The sequence below is a fragment of the Bos javanicus genome, chromosome 28 (assembly GCF_032452875.1).
Source record: "Bos javanicus breed banteng chromosome 28, ARS-OSU_banteng_1.0, whole genome shotgun sequence".
NCBI lineage: Eukaryota > Metazoa > Chordata > Mammalia > Artiodactyla > Bovidae > Bos > Bos javanicus.
The window spans coordinates 11,650,081-11,667,716 of NC_083895.1; the positions used below are offsets into that span (position 1 = coordinate 11,650,081).

The 17,636-nt window shown below is 39.5% G+C and overlaps 1 protein-coding gene across 7 annotated transcripts in view; it reads left to right on the forward strand.

The window, feature by feature from the left end:
• Positions 1–17,636, forward strand: part of RYR2 (ryanodine receptor 2) — an 830,734-nt gene that overhangs the window by 502,969 nt on the left and 310,129 nt on the right. For all 7 annotated transcript variants that reach the window (XM_061404941.1, XM_061404935.1, XM_061404936.1 and 4 more), the window contains 2 exons: positions 8,250–8,409; positions 11,976–12,123. In XM_061404941.1, coding sequence (XP_061260925.1) covers positions 8,250–8,409; positions 11,976–12,123 — 308 coding nt within the window. The remainder of the gene's footprint in view (positions 1–8,249; positions 8,410–11,975; positions 12,124–17,636) is intronic.

A 17,636-nucleotide genomic window follows, 5' to 3' on the forward strand; every position in this document is an offset into this window, starting at 1 on the left:
AAGCAAAATGAGGTTTCCCTGGTGATCCAAGGGCTAAGCTCTGAGCTCCCAATTCAGGGAGCCTGGGTTCAGTCCCTGGTCAGGGAAATAGATCCCACTGCAACTGAGACCCAGTGCAGCCAAATCAGTTCAGTTCAGTTGCTCAGTCGTGTCTGACTCTTTGCGACCCCATGGACTGCAGCACACCAGACTTCCCTGTCCATCACCAACTCCAGGAGCTTGCTCAAACTCAGGTCCATAGAGTTGGTGATGTCATCCAACCATCTCATCCTCTGTACTCCCCTTCTTCTCCTGTCTTCAGTGGTTCCCAGCATCAGGGTCTTTTCCAATAAGTCAGTTCTTTGCATCTTGTGGCCAAGATATTGGAGCTTTGCTTCAGCATCAGTCCTTCCAATGAATATTCAGGGTTGATTTCCTTAAGGATTGACTGGTTTGATCTCGTTGCAGTCCAAGGACTCTCAAGAGTCTTCTCCAACACCACAGTTCAAAAGAATCAGTTCTTTAGCACACAGTCTTCTTTACAGTCCAGCTCTCACATCCATACATGACTACTGGAAAAACCACAGCTTTGACTAGATGGACCTTTGTAATGTCAAAGTAACGTCTCTGCTTTTTAATATGCTATTTAGGTTTGTCATAGCTTTTCTTCAAAGGATCAAGCTTCTTTTAATTTCATGGCTGCAGTCACCATCTGTATTGATTTTGGAGCCCAAAAAAATAAAGTCTGTCACTGTTTCCATTTAGTGACAACCAAATAAATAAATAAATTGTTTTAAAAAATATATGTAAAGAGAAGAAGCGAAGTAGTAGAAGAAACAGATCCCTTCTAATTTCTCAACTGAAATTATTCTTCTGTACTAGTTTTCTGGAGGTTTTTTTTTTTTTTTTTTTTTTTAATATTTTCAGTCTCCTTTCTTTAAGAATGTCAGCCCAGCACCATTTTTAGTAGCTGTGCTTCTAGCAAAACTTGTTCTGAATATCTGTGGTGTGCAGTCATCTGAGATTTTCCTATTTTTTCCAAGGTACTTGGAAGACTGATTTGGTTTTGAAATTTGCAGCTAACATCCACTGAACTTGGACATAATCTTTTCATGTTTACTGTGCATCTTTCACAATGTAATGACTTCCAAGCTTCATTTACTCTGATTCATACTAAACAAGTAAGCTTGAGAGGTGGGAGAGGCTGGAAAAACAGAAAAGGCTTATCCTTAGTGTTTTCGGTGTTCTGCCCTGTTTTTGTTGCACTACTTTAATTGGCCCTTGAGTGATATTATACTGAACATAATAAAAAAAAAAAAAAAACTCATTAGGAATTCCTGCTTGGGGAAAAAATGTGGATCAGGTGGGAATGAAGCACAGAATTGAATTGCTGCTTCACATGACCATTCACCCCTGGGGCCAAGTGTTATCAGTTGTTTGTTTACATCTTTGATAATTCAATGCAAATGAAACTGGCAGTTAGTCAGTTCTCCCCTGCCACCCCAACCCTTCCCCCTCACCAGGCAAAGAAGTTTTTAAAAAGAAATTTTGCTATAAGGAAACTGATGCTCAGAGTGTTTATATGATTTGTTAATCTCACTTAAAAAAAAAGTTTATTATATATCACATCAAATAAAACTAACAGCTAGTAACTACAAAAGAACTCTGATACTTTGAAAATGACCATATTGAATGTATTTGTTTAGTATCATATATATTCCTCATAACCTAATTTGGCAAAAAGATTGATGGTACTGCATCTTAGAGTATGAAAGTAAAGGAAGTTAAAAACTACAGCTACTAGACAAATACATGACAGAAGAAAGAGATCTATTGACTGATTCTGGCAGAATTTTCCCTGAAAGCTTGAAAAGGTAGGATATATTACATAGATGTCTTTAATATGAGCTAAGTATGTTTTCAGTTTAGTCGCTCAGTGGTGTACGACTCTTTGTGACCCCATGAATTGCAGCACGCCAGGCCTCCCTGTCCATCACCAACTCCCGGAGTTCACTCAAACTCATGTCCATCGAGTAGGTGATGCCATCCAGCCATCTCATCCTCTGTCGTCCCCTTCTCTTCCTGCCCCCAATCCCTCCCAGCATCAGGGTCTTTTCCAATGAGTCAACTCTTCGATGAGGTGGCCAAAGTATTGGAGTTTCAGCTTTAGCATCAGTCCTTCCAATAAACACCCAGGACTGATCTCCTTTAGGATGGACTTGTTGGATCTCCTTGCAGTCCAAGGGACTCTCAAGAGTCTTTTCCAACACCACAGTTCAAAAGCATCAATTCTTCAATGCTCAGCTTTCTTCACAGTCCAACTCTCACATCCATACATGACCACTGGAAAAACCATAGCCTTGACTAGACAAACCTTTGTTGGCAAATAATGTCTCTGCTTTTTAATATGCTGTCTAGGTTGGTCATAACTTTCCTTCCAAGGAGTAAGCGTCTTTTCATTTCATGGCTGCAGTTGCCATCTGCAGTGATTTTGGAGCCCCAAAAATAAAGTCTGACACTGTTTCCACTGTTTCCCCATCTAATTCCCATGAAGTGATGGGACCAGATGCCATGATCTTTGTTTTCTGAATGTTGAGCTTTAAGCCAACTTTTTCACTCTCCACTTTCACTTTCAAAAACAGGCTTTTTAGTTCCTCTTCACTTTCTGTCATAAGAGTGGTGTCATCTGTATATCTGAGGTTATTGATATTTCTCCCGGCAATCTTGATTCCAGCTTGTGCTTCTTCCAGCCCAGCATTTCTCATGATGTACTCGGCATATAAGTTAAATAAGCAGGCTGACAATATACAGCCTTGACGTACTCCTTTTCCTATTTGGAACCAGTCTGTTGTTCCATGTTGAGTTCTAACTGTTGCTTCCTGACCTGCATATAGGTTTCTCAGAGGCAGGTCAGGTAGTCTGATATTCCCATCTCTTTCAGAATTTTCCACAGTTTATTGTGATCCACACTGTCAAAGGGTTTGGCATAGTCAATAAGGCAGAAATAGATGTTTTTCTGGAACTCTCTTGCTTTTTCGATGATCCAGTGGATGTTGGCAATTTGATCTCTGGGTCCTCTGCTTTTTCTAAAACCAGCTTGAACATCTGGAAGTTCACGGTTCATGTATTGCTGAAGCCTGGCTTGGAGAATTTTGAGCATTACTTTACTAGCATGTGAGATGAGTACAATTGTGCAGGAGTTTGAGCATTCTTTGGCATTGCCTTTCTTTGGGATTGGAATGAAAACTGACCTTTTCCAGTCCTGTGGCCACTGCTAAGTCTTCGAAATTTGTGGGCATATTGAGTTCAGCACTTTCACAGCATCATCTTTTAGGATTTGAAATAGCTCAACTGGGATTACATCACCTCCACTAGCTTTGTTCGTAGTGATGCTTTCTAGGGCCCACTTGACTTCCCATTCCAGGATGTCTGGCTCTAGGTGAGTGATCACACCATCGTGATTATCTGGGTCATGAAAATCTTTTTTGTACAGTTCTTCTGTGTATTCTTGCCACCTCTTCTTAATATCTACTGCTTCTGTTAGGTCCCTACCATTTCTGTCCTTTATCAAGCCCATCTTTGCATGAAATGTTCCCTTTGTATCTCTGATTTTCTTGAAGAGATCTCTAGTCTTTCCCATTCTATTGTTTCCCTCTATTTCTTTGGTTTGATCACTGAGAAAGGCTTTCTTATCTCTTCTTACTATCCTTTGGAACTCTGCATTCAGATGCTTATATCTTTCTTTTTCTCCTTTGCTTTTTGCTTCTCTTCTTTTCACAGCTATTTGTAAGGCCTCCTCAGACAGCCATTTTGCTTTTTTGTATTTCTTTTTCTTGGGGATGGTCTTGATCCCTGTCTCCTGTACAGTGTTACAAACTTCCGTGCATAGTTCATCAGGCACTCTGTCTATCAGATATAGTCCCTTAAATCTATTTGTCATTTCTACTGTATAATCATAAGGGATTTGATTTAGGTCATACCTGAATGGTCTAGTGGTTTTCCCAGTTTATTCAATTTAAGTCTGAATTTGGCAATAAGAATTTCATGATCTGAGCCACAGTCAGCTCCTGGTCTTGTTTTTGTTGACTGTATAGAGCTTCTCCATCTTTGGCTGCAGAGAATATAATCATTTTGATTTCGGTGTTGACCATCTGGTGATGTCCATGTGTAGAGAGTCTTCTCTTGTGTTGTTGGAAGAGGGTGTTTGCTATGACCAGTGCGTTCTCTTGGCAAAACTCTTTTAGCCTTTGCCTTGCTCATTCTGTACTCTAAGGCCAAATTTGCCTGTTACTCCAGGTGTTTCTTGACTTTCCTACTTTTGCGTTACAGTCTCCTATAATGAAAAGCACATCTTTTTGGGGTGTTAGTTCTAAAAGGTCTTGTAGGTCTTCATAGAACCATTCAACTTCAGCTTCTTCAGCGTTACTGGTGGGGCATAGGCTTGGATTACTGTGATATTGAAAGGTTTGCCTTGGAAATGAACAGAGATCATTATTAGTGTAATTATTAATGACATGCCTTTTCCCTAGTATTTGGGCTACAAAATTCCATTTCCCAAGAATTGTAGCCATTGTTCCTTTATTTCTTTTGAATTTCTGGAAATCAATCTGAAACTTTACTTGGCATCATTTAACTTCCAAGATTCACTTCGATTGCATTTTATTCAAAAGCTTCATTCTTTGTCCTTTTCTAATCGCAAAAAGAAAATAGTTTCTATTAGTAGTTGGGTGATCTTTATGTACCTAATTAGATTGTATTAATAAGATGAAATGGACATGATTTGCTAAAGTACACTTATGTACTTTTAAAAATCTCATTTTCGTATAGTGATTTTGATTCTTACTTTGTCATGTCCTATGAATGATTTTGTAAGTCATTATTGATGCTACTAATAAAAGCATTCATGATGTCACCATTTTTAACATACTGAGGTTGAAGTCTTAATTTCAAAGATTTTGTATTTATTTTTTACTGTAAAAGACGAAGTACAACAGTGTGGAAATAAGGTTCAGGTGAAATGGGTATTAGTAACTTTAATTTGAATGGGATTATTTGCCTTTTAAAAGAACTACTTGAAACTTTAAATTCTTTCTTACACAAGACTATGAAGGAAAGCTGGTACAATGAATTATAGTCTACATCTAAAAATGAATGTGAACTAATTATTGGGTCATTTCAAATCAATAGATGCAAATGAATCTGCATAGGCTTCCACTGTGATTGCAAACTATAGCAACTCTAATAGATATTGTATATAGTGAGAGGAAAATATAGAAAGTAAAGAGAAATGCTTATGCCAAAATTATGGCATGTACATATGGTATATGTCATTCTCCTCTACAGACATACAATAGTATGTGTAGTTACTATAGACTAGTAGAATTTATCTGTAAGTTTTTACAGAAAATACCCTTCAAAAATTCCTCTCGCTTTGACCTTGCTGACAAGTCTACTACTGGAATTGATTACAAGAGGAGTATCTTTCCTCTTTTTAGAAAACGTATATCACTCAGTAAGGTGGCATAGGCTGTAATCAATTCTTCACAGAGTACCTTCAAAACTTGACATGGCTGTTACAGCTAGGAGGGATCAGGACCATGGGAAAATTAGAGAAGAAAGAATTATGTGCTGGGTGATATTGGGGAAATTCAGGAGAAAGGGGTGAGCAACGGAAGTGGAAAGGGGTTGAGTACAAAAGACCAAGTTCTTTATCATTGCCCCCAACTCTTCTTCCAGCAAATAATGTTAAACTTGGAAATTAGATGATGGTGGGCTTGATCACCTCTTGGTACATTTGAAATGTATTGAGTGCTTTCTTGAAGAAAATGTTTTCCAAGCATTTGAGTATAGACTGTGCTTACAGTTGACAGATTTGTCCTTTTAAACATACAGATTCTATAAAAGGCAGTGATTTGTATGAGTGATTAAAAAGTCCCACGTGGGTTCTTTATAGAAAAATAAAATGTATTGTTAATTACCCAAACATGCAGAGTTCTGATTTAAAACAACAAAATTTCATGTCAATAAATTAAACTGTGGATGTAAATGAAGTGACATAGGTAATAATTAGCCACAATTTTTGCAATTGCCAGACCAATCTGATCTACTTAAACAAAACAAAATGTTCTTTAAGAGTTCTGGCTATACATAAATCTTTTCTACAATGCAAGATGTCTTACAATGAAGTAGAAGTTATTTAAGGTACAGTCAACTTTATTCAACTTTAAACTATTTATTTCTGTCATACACAGATTCAATCAGCAGATTTTTATTGAATATCTACCACATATCAGGCACTATCTTAGGTTTTCTCCCTGATATTAAGGAGCTCACCTTTTAATTTGGCTAGCCATAAGCCAGAATAATTAGAAGAATAAAGATTATTTATAGTTTTATGTTAGACTATTTTCTCATGTTTTGGGCTTTTTTTTTTTTTAACTTAGCATAATCATCTGGCAAATTTTCTTTACTTTGTTTGCACCAAAGGAGAATCTTTGAGGTGAAGATGTGTATCTCTTTATATTCATTTTGTACATAAAGTGAGTCCTTTTGAAAACTGTAGATTGAAAGGCTGTTCTCTGCCAGGCACTCTTCTAAGTATAATATAATTAGAAAAATGGATCAGAAGCAGATCCTGACCCCAAGGCATAGTTGATGGTAAGGGACAAAACAGTGACAGAGAATGAAAGAGAACCAGCTGTACAGTAGGCTTTGTGCCAATCTCTCTAATAGGTGAGGCAGATGTCTCTCTGTGTGTTTGTGTGTGTGTGTGTGTGTGTAGTGTAGCAGTCATATTGCCCTAATATACGTGTGTGCAAAATTTTATGTTTTCTTTCTTTTTTAAATTTTATTTGTTTATTTATTTTTGGCTGCATGGGCTCAAGGGCACATGGACTTCAGTGGTTGGGGCTCGCAGGCTCTGAAGCATAGGCTCAGTAGCTGTGGCAAATGGGCTTAGTTGCCCAGCAATGTGTATGGTCCTCCCAGAACAGGGATGGAACCTGTATCTTGCATTGGCAGGAGGATTCTTAATCACTGGACCATGAGGGAAGTCTGAAAATTTTTATATTTTCAATTTTCTATTTCTCCCCCAAATTAAAAAGTATACTTGTCTTGATACCTTTGTGTATGGTCCTCCCAGAACAGGGGTGGAACCTGTATCTTGCATTGGCAGACAGATTCTTAATCACTGGACCACCATGAGGGAAGTCTGAAAATATTTTATATTTTCCATTTTCTATTTCTCCCCCAAAATTAAAAATTATACTTGTCTTGATACCTTTCTTCTCTAGCTCAAAGTGTGGAAATAGCCTCTGGTAAGCATTCCCTAAAATCCAGGCCTTAATCATATTTTAGATGATTACATGCCTGGTATTTTCTAGTCTTTGTCTTATCTAGAGGCTTCCTAAAATTATGTAACTTGGAATGGCAATAGAAAAATAATGTATGAATGTGTTAGAATTCCCCTGTAGAATAATGGACAGCTTGTGTCTGAAAGGATACATAGATTTCTGAAATAAATATTACATGAATATAAGATATGAATGTTGAAACCTGAGGACTTAATAGAAAGAGAAATTCATTAAATAATTTAATTACTGATACTTTGATTTATGCTATACCAAAGCATCAACTGTTTGGGATGTTCTCCTCAAATTTGAGAGAGAGGTATTGCTTCATTTCTGTTTTAGTGATGTAAAAATGAAAACATAAAGATCACGTGGTTTTTCCACCTCATGAGTTTTTAGTTTAAGTGAAAGGGGTCCACGCTTGCTGACCAGGCACATCACCACGGGTCACCACTGTGGGCTGTGCTGTGCTGTGCTTAGTCACTCAGTCATGTCCCACTCTTTGCAAGCCCATGAACTGTAGCCCTCCAGGTTCCACTGTTCATGGGGATTCTTCAGGCAAGAATACTGGAGTGGGTTGCCATGCCCTCCTCCAGGGGATCATGCCAACACAGGGATCGAACCCAGGTCTCCCACATTGCAGGTGGATTCTTTACCATCTGAGCCACCAGGGAAGCCTAGGAATACTGGAGTGGGTAGCCTATCCCTTCTCCAGGGGATCTTCCCAACCCAGGAATTGGACCGGGGCCTCCTGCATTGCAGGTGGATTCTTTACCAGCTGAGCTACCAGGGAAGCCCACTGTGGTCTATGGAACAATAAAAATTAGAAACAATTGAAGTTAAAATATCAATATAGGAATTTCTCAACCTTGATTTTTTTTGGACAGGCCTATTGTCTATATCTTTGGCTTTGCTTTGTAGTTACCAACTGACAAGTGGATACAAGCCTGCCCCAATGGACCTGAGCTTTATTAAACTCACCCCATCTCAGGAGGCTATGGTGGACAAGCTGGCAGAAAATGCTCATAACGTGTGGGCTCGGGATCGAATTCGACAAGGCTGGACCTATGGGATCCAACAGGTATGTGAGACCTTAGCTCTACAGCACATGCTCTGAGATTGACTCAAGTGGGGACTAGTATAATTTGTAATAGAAGAGATTAAATAATGACTATATTGAAACTCACATCATATAGATATCTTTAATGTACATATGCACTGAAGCACTTGTTTATTGCTGGACTCAAGAAGTCAGACCTCCTCAAGTCTGGTTTTTATCACGAGGCAGCCAGTGAATGTTTCCAGACCAACGATTTATAATGTGGTTTTGTGACATTTCTCTGAGATTGTATTTTAAGACAAGTACGTAAAATACAAGAACATCAAGATAAATTAATAATAAGAGAGGTCCATAATTTCACATTTAATGCCCCTTGGGCCAGATGAATTTCATAATCCAGATTTTTCGAATGGTGGTAAAATGAGGTTGTTCCACAGTGCCCTCAGCAGAGCAGCGGACTATGTATAAATTATTCTTTGTTCAGCAGCGTAGACTGATGAAACCAAGAGTGATTAAAAAAAGATAATCAACAGCCTTCCATCAATGCAGGTCATTTTTACCACCAACTGAGTTTTTATTAAGCTTAATTAAAATAGATTCTTGTTCTAGAGTTCAGAATCATGGACCTCTGGTTTTAAAAGTTTTTTAAAATTTTGTTTGTGGCTGCTCTGGGTCTTTGTCGCTGTGCCTGGGCTTTCTGTAGTTATGGTACGTGGGTGCTGTGCTCCAGTGCAGTGTGCAAGCTTCTCACTGCAGTGACTTCTCTTGCTGTAGACTACTGGCTCTAGAGGCACAAACTTCAGCAGTTGTGACATGCAGGCTTAGTTTTCTTGTGGCATGTGGGATCTTCCCAGACCAGGGATCAAACCCATGTTCCCTGCATTGGCATGCAGATTCTTAACCACCGGCCCACCAGGAAAGTCCATGGATCTCTGTTAATGGTCGCACTCATGAGAATAACTAACAGTCATTGGGTCTGTATGGGGACAGCAAAACAGAGCAAATTTTAGCCTTGTCTCTTAGTGACTGTGTGACCTTGGAGTGGCTGCTTAAATTCTCTCTGTGCCACTGTTTCCTCCTCACTAAATTATTGAATTTCAATATATAACATATATGAGAAAGGCTTAGCACCTAACAAATAGTTCAGAAAACTGCTATTATTATTAAATGGCAGTCACTATGTCGAGAGGCTTATGTGTATTTTCTTACAATGATTCCATGAAGGATGAACAATTTTTATTAGCAATTCACATGTGTTAACACAGGGAACTTGAAAGCAGTTTGTCCAGTGCTACCCAGGTGGCAGAACCAGGCTGGGAAGTAAGCCTTTTGCCTCCAGAGCTCAAATTCTCCTCTTTCTTGTCACAGTGCTTCTTGGCAGCTCATGGTGGGCAGTACCTTTACTTAAAGCTTTTCAGGACTAAACTGGATTGTTACTTAACAACAGGATAAAGACTAAATGTCGATTTGATATTTCCAAAATTCTTCTTAGCCCACAAACTTTTGTCATTTCAAAGGCTAAGGAAAGCTGCATAGCCTTGCTATACTTCATAAAATAAGCTATTCTTGCATTGAATTAAAGTTGTTGTAACTGAGGGGATTATTAATACTCAGCTGGCTTCAGCATTGTGTGTGTGTGTGTGAGAACCTGAGCCATATGCCACAGGGGGATTGGGGAGTCCTCACTGTTTTTTTTTTGCCAAAGGAGTGCTCCCTTGCCTTGCAGACCACATGAGTCTGTAGGACAAACCAGGACCCCTCTGCGCTCCATCTCTTCCATGTGAAGGTGGATCCTCCTCGTAAAAGCACAGGGTTCTGTCTGAGTTGGCCAAAGCTCTCTTTGGAACTGTGTCCACCCTTTCTCCCAGCTTCCACCACATTCCCCACTGACAGAACACAGTTTTGCTGGGTTATCTGAATGAGCATTGTCTTTAATTTTTCATCACCCTCTATTTAAAATAATCTGGTTCATCATGGGATTGTAAACTCCTTGAGAGCAGGCGTTTGCTAGAATTTCTTCTGTGTCTCCAGCATACTAGATTTCAAGCACTCATGTGCATGGAAACCCCTGGAGCAGCTTCTTTGTATAATCAGATCCCCAGAACACCATGTCCAGAAAGTGTGATTCATCAGAGGCCTGTGAATTTTTCTCTATGAAAAGCTAGGGGGCAGCAACCATTTTGAAAGGGAGGGGTGCTGGGTAATGTGGCTTGAAGCTGTTTATGGTGCTTATTTCTTTGGGGGTGGCTTTGGAGTGGGATTCCCCAGTAAGCAACCCAGATGATTTGAACACTGATCCAAATGGTCAGGTAGTCAGTATAAGGTATTACTACAGATTTGCTAGAGAAGGGAAAGAAGAAATTGGGAAACACTTTTCCTTGTTCCTCCCCAACCAGAACAGATGCTGTCCACCAAATAGCTTATATGTTTTGGAGAATGTTTGGGAATATATACAGCCTTCAAATTGTTCTTCATGCTAAGATAAATTGAGATTGAATATGCCTCCTGGTGGATGGCAATGACACCCCACTCCAGTACTCTTGCCTGGAAAATCCCATGGATAGTGAAGCCTGGTGGGCTGCAGTCCATGGGGTTGCTAAGAGTCAGACACGACTGAGCGACTTCACTTCACTTTTCACTTTTATGCATCAGAGAAGGAAATGGCAACCCACTCCAGTGTTCTTGCCTGGAGAATCCCAGGGACGGGGGAGCCTGGTGGGCTGCTGTCTCTGGGGTCCCACAGAGTGGGACACGACTGAAGCGACTTAGCAGCAGCAGCAACATGCCTCCTGGAATATGGAAAGTTTGATAAAATCTGCAGCAGTGAATGAATGCAAAGAAGTAATTTCTTAAGTGTTAGAAAGACTCGCAGTCTTGGGGCATCTCCACGGCCCAGATTTTGTATTTACTCTTAAATTATGTATCCTTTTGTTAAGATGATAAGATAGCCTGCCTTCTTGCTTGGTCACTGCCATTTTAATCATGCTTTAAACTTGGAGCCTCTTTTATAAAAGACAAATTGTGAGGTTTGTAGTTCTTTTAATACTCCCACTATTACCAGGTTTACCAGTTGATGGAGTCAGTTTATTATTTTTTTAAGCCATTTGAGGTCGTGAGGTGGCCATCCACACACTGACTTTTCTCTGAGGAAGGGACAGCTGCCTTGTGTGGTACATTGACTCAAAAGTCAGAGAGATGATGGTTACTAATTAGGCTCTTTTTGTAACAAAGACCTGTCAGTCAACTTGGCAAGGAAATGGTAGGTTCTCTTAAGTTAGTCCATTGCCTTGTGATCTTGACAGATGGATGATGGTTATTGAGATCATTAAAGTTGGCTTTTGTTATTGCTGTTATTTTTACATTTTCTTTTCATGGAGAGAGCCTGATTTACATTGATCAGTGACTCACTTGATAGATTCTTCATACTGGGAGTATTTCACTAACTCCTACAACCTGGAAAGACAAAGGGAAGGTACAATATCTACCTTCAGACACTTTATATTTTGATGTATTTGGTGGCTGTGTCATTTCCAAATGCTGTTGGTTGTCCTTTGATGATCACATACATTTTTTTTTCCTTCCTGTAGGATGTAAAGAACAGAAGAAACCCTCGGCTTGTTCCCTATGCCCTTCTAGATGACCGAACTAAGAAATCCAATAAGGATAGCCTCCGTGAGGCTGTACGCACACTGCTGGGATATGGCTACAACCTGGAGGCACCTGATCAAGATCATGGTATTTCCATTTCACTTTCTTCTCCTCTCGTTGCAAAATCACACTGTAAATTCTTTAAAGCCAGATGCATGAATAAAAGGGAGTATGAGATAAGAGTCTTTTATTTGAAGCATGTGACTCAGGCCAGGAGTTTAGGGAACTTTTGTCCTGTGACTCAGGACCTCAGTGATTCTGCAGAGGGGAAGAAATGACGTTACCTTCTCAAAGAGTCTGAGGACACAGTTCATTCTGTGATTCTTATATTGCCCCTCAATCCCACTCACCTCACCAGCTCTCTTTCAGAAGAGCTGGTTGTAGTTGTTGATGGGAGGACAGTAAGTCCTCTGCATATGAATCCCCAAGTTGCAAACTTTCAAAGTTGTGGATGTGGGTTCACATGTCCAGTCACGTCAGGCATGCGTGACGCGGCAGCTTGCCCTCCGTCTCCTATCACTGACGCTCCTTCAGCTCCAGCATTTCTACTTCCTCGCCCTCCTCCAGCAGTAACTCTTCTTGCCTGTTCACTTGATGCCAACCCCTGTATCCAGCTGTTGTACTGCACTACTGTACTTTCCAAACTTCTGTAACGTAAGGGTGACAGTCTTTTATTTTTTGTGTTTATTTTTATGTATTATTCATGTGAAAAGTATTCTAAACCTATTACAATACTATATAGCTGACTGTGTTACGTAAGTGCCTAGGCTAATTTTGTTGAACTTATGAACAAATTAAACTTGTCAACGTGTTCTCGGAATGGAACTCATTCATATGTGGGGAACTTACTGTAAATCTAGGATGATGAGCTAGTGTTTTCTAAATCTTCATTATTTAGACTCTCACATATAGGCCATAGTAATTAATTAGTGCAATATCTTGCTTTAAGGAAAAAACTCTAGAACAGACACTCAATAAATGTGTTGAATATATGGATTTTTAAAGGGTTTATGAAGAACACATTTCCTTTGAATAATACCTTTTAAGAATATGGCTTAAGATAGTCAACCCCTTAATCATTTGCTCCTGTGGTTTAATCATTTGCTCCTGTGGTTTGAGTTATGTTAACATCCATATTTTAAAATTGCCAAAAATGACATGAGTTGTGTGTTTCACTGCAGTGCCTATATTTCTTGGTAGAAAACTCTTAAGATCTATGCCGAATATTCTCTAATGACTAATATTTTTAGTGTAGTATCTCTGCATAGAAATTCAACCTTAAATAGTAATGATTGCTAATATTTATATAATGTTACTATGTGTAACAAGTGAATATTTATATATAGTTATCATGTGTCATCATTGTTCAGTCGCCCAGGCATGTCCGACTCTGAGTGCATGGACTGCAGCACATCAGGCCTCCCTGTCACTCACCATCTCCCATTGTTTGTCCAAGTTCGATGGTGATGCCATCCAGCCATCTCATCCTCTGATGCCTCTTCTCCTTCTGCCCCCAATCTTTCCCAGCATCAGGGACTTTCCCAGTGAGTTGGCTGTTTGCATCAGGTGACCAAAATACTGGAGCATCAGCTTCAGCATCAGTCCTTCCAATGAATATTCAGGGTTGATTTCCCTTACAGTTGACTGGTTTGATCTCCTTGCTGTCCAATGGATTCTCAGGAGTCTTTTCCAGCACCAAAGTTTGAAGGCATCGATTCTTTGGCGCTCTGCCTTTTTTATACTCCAGCTCTCAGAACTGCATGTGAACCCTGGGAAGTCCTTAGCCCTGATTCTGCGGGCTTTTGTTGGCAGAGTAATGTCTCTGCTTTTCAACACACTGTCTAGGTTTTTCATAGCCTTTCTGCTGAGAAGCAATCATGTTCTGATTTCATGGCTGCAGTCCCATCTGCAGTGGTTTTAGAGCCCAAAAAGAGGAATCTGTCACTACTTCCACCTTTCCCCCTTTCCCCTCTATTTGCCATGAAGTAATGGATCTGGATACCATCTTCTTGGTTTTCTTAATATTTAGTTTTAAGCCATCTCTTTTAATCTCCTTCACCCTCATCTAGAGGCTCTTTAGTTCCTCTTCTCTTTCTACCATTAAAGTGGTATCATCTGCATATCTGAGGTTGTTGATATTTCTCCTAGCAGTCTTGATTCCAGCTTGTTATTCATCCAGCTTGGTATTTCTCATGATGTACTCTGCATATAAGTTAAATAAGCAGGGTGATGATATACAGCCTTGGTGTACTTCTTTTGCAATTTGGAACCAATCTATTGTTCTATGTCCAGTTCTAACCGTTGCTTCTTGTCTCATATACAGGCTTCTTAGGAGACAGGTAAGGTGGTCTGGTATTCCCATTCTTTTAAGAATGTTCCACAGTTTGTTGTGATCCACACAGAGGCTTTAGTGTAGTTAATGCAGCAGAAGTAGATTTTTTTTTGGAATTCCCTTGGTTATCTTATGGTTCAGCGGATGTTGGCCATTTGATCTCTGGTTCCTCTGCCTTTTCTCAATCCAGCTTGTACATCTGGAAGTTCTCAGTTCATGAGCTTCTGAAACCTAGCCTGAAGGATTTTGAGCATGACCTTGGTAGCATGTGAAATAAGTTCAATTTTGTGGTAGTTTGAACATTCTTTGTCATTGCCTTTCTTTGCGATTGGGATGAAAACTGACCTTTTCCAGTCCCGTGGCCACTGATGAGTTTTCCAAATTTGCTGGTGTATTGAATGCATCACTTTAACAGCATTGTCCTTTAGGATTTGAAATAGTTCAGCTGGAATTCCATCCTCCACTAGCTTTATTTGTAGTAATGCTTCTCTTAAGGCCCACTTGACTTCACACTCCAGGATGTCTGGCTCTAGGTGAGTGACCACATCACTGTGGTTATCTAGATCATTAAGACTTTTTTTTTTTTTTTTTTTACAGTTCTTCTGTGTATTCTTGCCACCTCTTCTTAATTTCTTCTGCTTCTGTTAGGTCCTTGCTGTTTCTGCCCTTTATTGTGCCCATCTTTGCATGAAATGTTCCCTTGGTATCTCCAGTTTTCTTGAAGAGATCTCTAGTCTTTCCCATTGTATTGTTTTTTCTCTATTTCTTTGCATTGTTCATTTAAGAAGGCTTTCTTATCTCTCCTTGCTCTTCTCTGGAACTCTACATTCAGTTGGATCTGTCTTTCCCTTTTTCCTCTGCCTTTTTCTTCTCTTCTTTTCTCAACTATTTGTAAGGCTTCCTCAGACAACCACTTTGCCTTATTGCATTTCTTTTTCTTGGGGATGGTTTTGGTCACCGTCTCCTGTACAGTGTTACAAGCTTCCATCCATAGTTCTTCAGGCACTCCACAGCCCCTTGAATCTATTCATCACCTCCACTGTATAATCATAAGGGATTTGATTTAGGTCGTACCTGAATGGCCTACTGCTTTCCCCTACCTTCTTCAGTTTAAGCCTGAATTGTGCAATAAACAGCTGATAATCTGAGCCAGTCAGCTCTAGTATAGAGCTGTTTTGGCTGACTATAAACAGAACTTCTCCATGTTCAGTTGCAAAGAATGTAGTTAATCTGATCAGTATTGACTATCTGGTGATGTCCGTGTATAGAGTTATCTCTTTTGTTGTTGGAAGAAGATATTTGCTATGATCAGCATGTTCTCTTGGCACAAAGATAAATTATTGTCATTTTTTGGCTACACTTTCAGACATTTATGTATATTCCCAATAGATTCAAGGGATTCTATTCAAGGGAATCACAATCTATTCCCAATAATCAATTCAAGATTACATTTATGTATTTATGTATATTCCCAATAGATTCAAGGGATTCTATTAAGGGGATCCCAATCTATTCCCAGTAATCAATTCAAGATTACAGAGTGTCTGAAGAACTATGGATGGAAGTTTGTTACACTGTACAGGAGGTGGTGACCAAAACCTTCCTCAAGAAAAAGAAATGCAATAAGCCAAAGTGGTTGTCTGAGGAAGACTTACAAATACCCACTCAGGAATTATTATGAGTAAACCCTCATAATTGCAAGTGTCTTTGTCTTACATCTTTTTGGTGACTATGGTATCCTATGGAGAACTTCAATCATTAGTAATAGTGTTACGAGCTCCTACTTTCAAAAATCTACAAACCTTTTTTGTAACTACCTATTAAACTCACTCTTTAATGAACAGTTGGATATATTGAGCACACAAATGTTCATTAAGAATGCCTGTGATAGTATACCATTTTCCAGTATTTTCCATGCTTTAAAAATATTTGATTCAACTACTCTATTAGGTATATACCTAATATGAATACAACAAATATCTAGCAATATCTCTGCCTTTTTCTTCTCTTCTTTTCTCAACTATTTGTAAGGCTTCCTGGATGCTGGATGTTATTCTGATGACATACATATTTACATACATATTATTTACAAGTGTAATATAATTTTGCTTAACACATCAGTGAAGCAATATATTAGTATGTCATGCTTCCCTACTTTCTTGTGACTTATATGAATTTCAAGAAGGAAGAAAAGCAGCATCAGTTCAGTTCAGTTCAGTCTCTCAGTTGTGTCTGACTCTGTGACCCCATGGACTGCAGCACGCCGGGCTTCCCTGTCCATCACCAACCCCCAGAACTCGCTCAATCTCTTGTCCATCAAATCAGTGATGCCATCTTTGGCTTTCATAGTTCAGATCATCCTCATTTCCATTTGATTTTAATATGTAGTTATTGAACATCTACTGTGCTTAAATTCAACAATGAATGAAAAAGTTTTGCCCGCAGGTAGATTTCATCATAGGCAGGGAAGATAGACTAAATTGTTCACACTTTTGTGTGATGTAAGCATTAATCCCCAAGTATCCCAGCAGTGGTTTAACTGAGCTGTCAGAGAAATCTTAAAGAGCTGTATTAGTTATCTCCTGCTGTGTAACAAATCCCTCCCTAAAATTTAATGGTTTAAACCAACAAACATTTGTTGATCTCAAAGTTTCTATCTTTTAGGGATTTGTGAATGGATTCATTGGGCTTCCCAGATGACGCTAGTGGTAAAGAACTCGCCTGGCAATGCAGGAGACATAAGAGATGTGGGTTTGATACCTGGGTTAGGAAGATCCTCTGGAGGTGGGCATGGCAACCCACTCCAGTATTCTTGCCTGGAGAATCCCATGGACAAGATCCTGGTGGGCTATAGTCCATGGGGTCAAAAGAGTCAGATATGACTGAAGCCACTTAGCGCATACACACAAGTGGATTAATCAGGTGGTTCTGGATCATGGCTTTCTTGAGGTTTGTGTCAAGTCCACCAGGGATGCAGTCATCTGGGGACTTCAGTGGGGCTTGGGGACTTGCTGCTAAGACAGTTCAATTGCATAATTGTTTGTTAAAGGACTCGGATTCTCTCTGTATATTGGCAAGAGATCTAAGTTCCTTGTCATGAAGACCTCCTCACAGAAATACTTCAGTGCCTTCATGTAGCAGCTGGCTTCCCCCCAGAGTGAGTAATCTAAGAGATAGTGCAAGAAAGACGCCTCAATACATACTGCAATGATTTCTACCATATTCTGTTTGTTGGAAGTGAGTCACTAAATGCATCTCACACTTAAGC